We start from the raw sequence: 6,166 nt of genomic DNA, 5'->3' as shown, positions 1-6,166 counted from the left end.
GGACAAGGAAGCTGGTGATAGGGAACCCAAGGTTGAGTAAGGATATTGTTGATGTGTTGTGAGATTGTTAACCATTGTCATAGGGCAACATTTGTAGTAAGTGTTAAATGAGAAACTATTTTGTTCTGTAAGCCTTCATCTTAAGTGAGAATAACAGCACAATTGGAAGAGCGTAGTCAATGTCACCGAACTGTGTACGTTGAAATTTTTGAAATGGTGTATCTTTGGCTATGTGTATTTTCACCCAAAAAAAAGTTTAAGAAGTTAGAGGGTTAATACGTTATGGGGTTGTTAACCAATGTCATAAAACAAAATGTGTACTACTGTTTCATGAGAAACTATTTGTTCTGTAAGCCTTCACCTGAAGTACAATAAAATATTAAAAAAAAAAAGAAAGAAAAAGAAAAAAAAAAAATGAGGTACATTATTTTTATACCCATGAATGAATCGGCCTCAGCAGCTCACACCTAAAAGCGATATTCCCTCAATTCAGGAGCAGATTTTAAAGTCAAAGGAACCTGGTTTGTTGTGGAAGCAGATGCCTCAAATAAATTTAAAATACCCTGGGTTTTTGTTTTTTTTTTTAACTTAATATTTTCATTGTTTCCCTCCAATTCCCTGCTTCTTAGAGACCTTATGCTTGTTTGTCAACAGTATGTCCCCAATAGTGCTTCCAGGAATTCTATATAATAGGCTTTAGAGTTAGCAATATGGTTGCAAGTGAGAGCTAAGGATATGTTCAAAGGTAATCTCCACAGCAAGCACATGGCTTTTACTTAGATTGCAAGCTTCTTTGCAGTAGCTACAGCATCTACCTTAGTTGGCCAACAACTGCACTTTTTAAGAAGCTAGCTTTTCCAGGCTCCACACACATATATAAATAAACATGATAACTATTAACTAATGGCATAATTCAGTGAAATGTTTCCTGACTTTAAATGTTTTAAATTCTAGAGTCAGGGTACTGTCTTTTGTATTAGATGCACACCTAAATAACTCTAATACATGAAAAGGACATGGTGAGGATATTCCAAGGGTACCTACAATGTGCCTGTAAAGGGGAAAGAGAAACTAATTCTGATTTGGAGACAATGAAGGTCCGTTTAAGACATGATCAACTCAGATGCTAACAAATTGCCCAAGTTGGGAATGTGAAACCAGAAGTCGCGTCTAGGGCTGGAAATAAAGCCTTGGTAAATATTGGCAGAGTTGAGAATTGAAACCAAGATATGAAAATTATATTTACTCCCCCCAAAAGTTAATGACTATATCCTCCAAGTTACCAAAATAATCATATTCAGATCTTAAGGTAGCTATAAAGCTCAAAGTGGAAATGTAAGTTTTTACTGGGATGGTTTTGCTTTAAACAAAATAAAAAATTATTGATCAGTGAAAACAGAATGGAGTAGCACAATCAAAAGAAAAACTGCCATAAAAGCAGTGAATTTTGAGCTCCAAAGGCCATCTCATGCTTTTCAATGGGGGAAAAAAGAAAATGTTTTACAATGCTTAAGAATGCAAAGAACTATCACTATTTCACAAAATCTGCTCGTTGCCAAAGTAAATTTTGCTTCTAAACCTAATCTAAGATATTCATGTTAATATACTTAAGCTTAAAGCATGTTTCTAGTTATGTTTTTATAAATGGAAAAATGAAGCAGTTTCCTTTTTAGGATTAATGTCTTATTGATAGCAATAATTTAAGACGCAGGTACAAAGGAGCTTACTCTGTACTTCCAAAGAAGCAAACTTTCTCTTTCAGAGAATGAACAGCACAATGTTGAACTCTGGCAAACCTGATGGTGTGCATAGCTCTGGGCTTCCTGTGGCTGCAATGGAATAGATTATCTACACCTCAGAATTTACCTAAATACCTACTTTTTACTTTCAACCGTCTTCTATATATTTAAAAATGAAATATAGCTGAGTAAAAAGAAAGGTGAACTAAAAATTGAATTATCTAGGCTAATATCAGCAACTGGTTTGGTTTTTTTGGTTTAATATCTGTTATTATACTTCTTCCCATTTGGAAAGCCATTCAGCTTCTCGAATTTTAAGAGTTTGCACATCTATAAATTTTGTGCTATACTTAGCTCACCAGTTGGCTGTAAAGATTTTTTTAAGTGAAATCAGGTCATAGATGTGACACTGTAAGTATAAAGATCTTACACTTTAATAAAAAAAAAAGTATAATCCTTAAGGTATTAATCCAAGTAAAGGTGAAGAGAGTATCTTAACAATGAATTGAAGACTATTAAAACTTTTCCCATTCAGAAGAATGTCTCAAAAATTGTTCTACTGAATAGATTTAAAATCATATGTTCAGTGTATACAACAACCAAACAAAACCCACTGCCCTGAAGTCGATTCCAACTCCTATAGACCCTATAGGACAGAGTAGAACTGCCCCATGGGTTTCCAAGGCTGTAAATCCAAGGCTATAAATCTTTACAGAAGCAGACTGCCAAATCTTTCTCCCACAGAGTAGCTGGTGGGATGGCTGGAGGAATCGATGGTGGGACTGAACTGCCAACCTGGTTAGCAGCCAGGCGCTTTAACCACTGTGCCACCAGGGCTACCCTGCCCAGTTTATGGAGCCATAAATAAGACCTTAAGGGCAGAAGATGATGAAAACATTTTCAGTAGCCATTCCTCTTCTTGTTCATAGATTTTTGTTGTTTTAGCTAATGGAGTGAAAGTATTATTTGATACTACTTGCAGGTTTGTTTCTAAGAGGTTTTACAGGTGGGGAGGTTCATTAAAAACCTCAACAGCAGAGTTAAGAACTTAGCATGACAGCCTACATAGGAAATCCCAAACAATTACTCGTTTATTTAACTTTTGGTTTTAGAGAACATAACTTTTATACATGGAGACGGATATCAAAGAAATATATGTAATACATTGTTGTGTAATATTAGTTGAATTTGCTCTGCTCCTTTAGGCTAAGAGTCAAGGCATGGAAATTGCCTTATTACATAGAGCCCTTCTTTATAATGGTTATTCATCTTTAATTAATTTTTCTAGGACAATTACTGTGGATTTTGCAACTGGTATAAACTAAGGAGATGCCCTGGTCACTAGTCCGTCCTCTTCCCTAAGGTAGCTAACTTAATTTAGAGTGAGTTGACTCACTTCAGACCTTTGTATCTTCAACGGTAAAAGAAGCATGTTGAACTAAAATACTTTTAAGGTCCCCTTCAGCTCTTATATTCTACTCCTTTACAACCAAATAAGGAAAGGAATTATCCTATATTAATGGCATAAGGACTAGTGAAAATGGGAAACATATTTCTAAGATACAATAACGTACCAAAAAGTTCAATAAACAGTCAAGGAGAACATAAAAGATTACAGAATCCATCTCATACCCACCACTGAGGATGAAGCCCTAGAGAAATGATTCAGGGCTCAACAACCCTTCTCCCGACAAAACATTCTGAGAATATAAGATAAAAGGTATTTTACCAAAACTAGCATCTACAGATTTAAACTTAAAGATCATACATGACCTATAAATTTCACCTTAAAACCGCAAATAAGAGACCTAAAACTATAAGTTACAAGTACTGAAGTGTGCATTCCAGATCGATCACCACAAAGACCCTCTTTAAAACTTTAATTCTTACTATCAAGTTAGTGTCCTGGGACAGAGGATCCTCATTTTACAGAACCTGAAGCACCAGCATTCACATGTCACAGAGAAGCTATGTCAAAGAAGAAACTGGTATCTTTAGAGCGAGGAATAACAGCTTTTTTTCTTACAGTTAAACACTGTACACATTTTGTACTCAATATAGAAAAAACTGGTTAAAAACAAACAAAAAAAGCTTTGATCTCCACAATCTTTGTTCAAATCTTTTTAAAATATTCCAGAAGTTATTTCTAAAGGGGAGGAACTGTTCTCCTGAGAGATCATTTCATTCATTTCCATCATGTTTTAGCAAAAGAGTACAAATATAAAAAACACATTCATAAAATGATTTTCTTTTTTTTAAGTTCAAATAACTTTAATTACCCTCGTGAGCATTTCCTATCATAAGATTTTGTGTGCTCACTTCTGTCCTTATTTGCCCGGGGTTGACTTATGTATTAAACCTATCAATAAGCTTAACTGACAAAAAAGGTCAAAAAGGCTAATGAATTTAAGAAACAATTGTATAAGGGGAAGTGGGGGGGAGCATAAAGGGTTAATGCTATTTCCAGTTTGTTTTCACCAATGCCCACCCCCACATTACAAGACTCCCTCTATTCAGAGATCTGAGTATGTTTTAGCACGCCTACATTTCCTCGCCAAAATACACACTACACAAAGTCTAACACAGCCTGTATCTGTTAGACTGCAAGGGTAGCACACGGAAGTAGTGTGCTGTAATGAAATGTGCAACGTGTCAGTCGGCTTGGGAGTTTCTGGAGCGGCAGCAACTGCAAAAAACCATCACTCTCTTAACATGTGGGCCACAAAAACCTGTGCTTGGGGGTCGGGGTGGAGGTGGGTCCTTTTAAATTTTTCTCCCCCCCCCCCGCTTTTTTTTTTTTAACTTGAGAGATTCGTAATAGACTAAGTAATGATCTCCACCTCAAGATAGACAAGGGACTCCTGGCAACCTACGGTCCCTTGGGGTAGGATGCTACTTTGAAGGCAAGAGGAATAAGTTTCAGTCTCTGTAACCTCACTCCTTGACACTGAGGGATAGTCATTGATTGTTCGCGGAAAACACAACCTGCGCTCAAATTCTTTTGCCCCATTCTTAAATACAAGTCCTTGCTGGGGTTAGCAAATTTAAAAAATCAGCAACAGGGCCAAAGGGGACCCTGGGCTGCTCACTGCCCCTAAAAAGCAGGGACTTCCCAATTACTGTTACCCCTCTTTTCCAGACTCACAAATTAGTCCTGAAGTAGGCATCGCAGTGGAGCGTGGCAAGGAGCAGCACTTACCTCCATTCATCCCCACAGACGGCTCCAGTTTAGCTCCGGCGATCGCGAGCACTATTCCGAACATGAACCATTCTTTCCTCATTCTCTCCAGCAGCCCCATGTTTGTTAGGGTGGGTGGGTTTTGTTTATTTGTTTGGCTTTTTTTCTTTTCAAACTGCGATCGCTTAATCCCCGGGGCGTCTCCACACTTTCCTCGGTCCCTCCTGACATGCAGCAGAGCAAGTCAAATTGCTGCTTGTAAACTAAAGACAAGGGGTTTGCTCAGGCGGCTTTGAGGAGGGCTGGGAGTAGTAGTATCCAGTGACAGGAAAGTCTCACCGAGCGCCGCCATCACTACCACTCTACTTCTAATAAATGCGCAACAGGCGGGATCCACAGCAGCTCTGGCAGCGGGTTTCCAAGCGCAGATACTCTGAACAGGGGACTTGTGCCAGGCCTGCAGGAGCGGGCGATCGGGGCAGGGAGGCAGGTCACATGGTAGGCCGGACAGATCTGCTGCCGCCAAGACTTACGGAGCTTTAAGGCGCAACAGGCGCGGGAAGCAGAATAAGGCGCCACAGCCACCCAGCGTCATTGAGAGTCCCGCTCCAACAAACCTTTAGGAACAGCGGCCCGCGCTTCTGGAGCATATCCACGGAGAGCCTCGCTTGGGGCTCCGTCATAGCCTACAGAAAGAACTGCCGTGCGGCTGGGGTAAAGATTTCTCTGACCTCAGCAGCGGCGGCGGGATGCAGTTTTTTTTTTTTTTGTCTACCGCGCTTCTTCGAGGCATTACGACGCTTCCCCGACGCCGGCGTTGACGTGTGCGCGGGGAGAGGGGGAGGCCACTCTCCGCCTCCGGGTTCCGGGCTGGAGCTGCAGAAGTTAGACGAGCTTGGCTGTCAACGGGTCACAGCGTTCCTCGTGGGCGGGGGGTGGGGTGCTTTAGCCCCAAGATGGGTTGAAAGGTAGGTGCCCGCCCAGTTCTCAAGTTCATAGAGTTCCCGCTGTCCCTCGTCCGCTGCAGCTGGGGAGGGCGGGCCGGACCAGGCCAGGTCGGTCGTCTGTAGGTGGGCTCTCTGCCCTGAGACCTCTCCCCACCGACCCTGGGAGTGGGAGGACTGCACGGGTTCAGGCCCCCATCGGGAGGTAGGGGCAGATCTTCTTTTCGGGCACCGTGGGTGCTCAAGCCTTCACCTCCCAGTACCCCCCACGAGGCTACGGTGAGGCGAAGTGGGGATCTTCGCTG

The 6,166-nt window shown here is 41.2% G+C and overlaps 1 protein-coding gene across 5 annotated transcripts in view; it reads right to left on the bottom strand.

Moving 5' to 3' along the window:
* SLC10A7 (solute carrier family 10 member 7) overlaps window positions 1-5,404 on the bottom strand; it is a 334,202-nt gene extending 328,798 nt beyond the window's left edge. For all 5 annotated transcript variants that reach the window (XR_002824499.1, XM_004378843.2, XM_023733574.1 and 2 more), the window contains exon 1: window positions 4,939-5,404. Coding sequence is in view for 4 of the 5 variants with exons in the window: in XM_004378843.2 (XP_004378900.1) it covers window positions 4,939-5,038 (100 nt within the window). In the remaining variant the exon portion in view is untranslated. The remainder of the gene's footprint in view (window positions 1-4,938) is intronic.
* Between the last annotated feature and the right edge of the window lie 762 nt (window positions 5,405-6,166).

Source organism: Trichechus manatus, unplaced genomic scaffold, assembly GCF_000243295.1.
Source record: "Trichechus manatus latirostris isolate Lorelei unplaced genomic scaffold, TriManLat1.0 scaffold00059, whole genome shotgun sequence".
In the NCBI taxonomy this organism is placed as follows: domain Eukaryota; kingdom Metazoa; phylum Chordata; class Mammalia; order Sirenia; family Trichechidae; genus Trichechus; species Trichechus manatus.
This window is presented reverse-complemented; position numbering and strand designations above follow the sequence as displayed.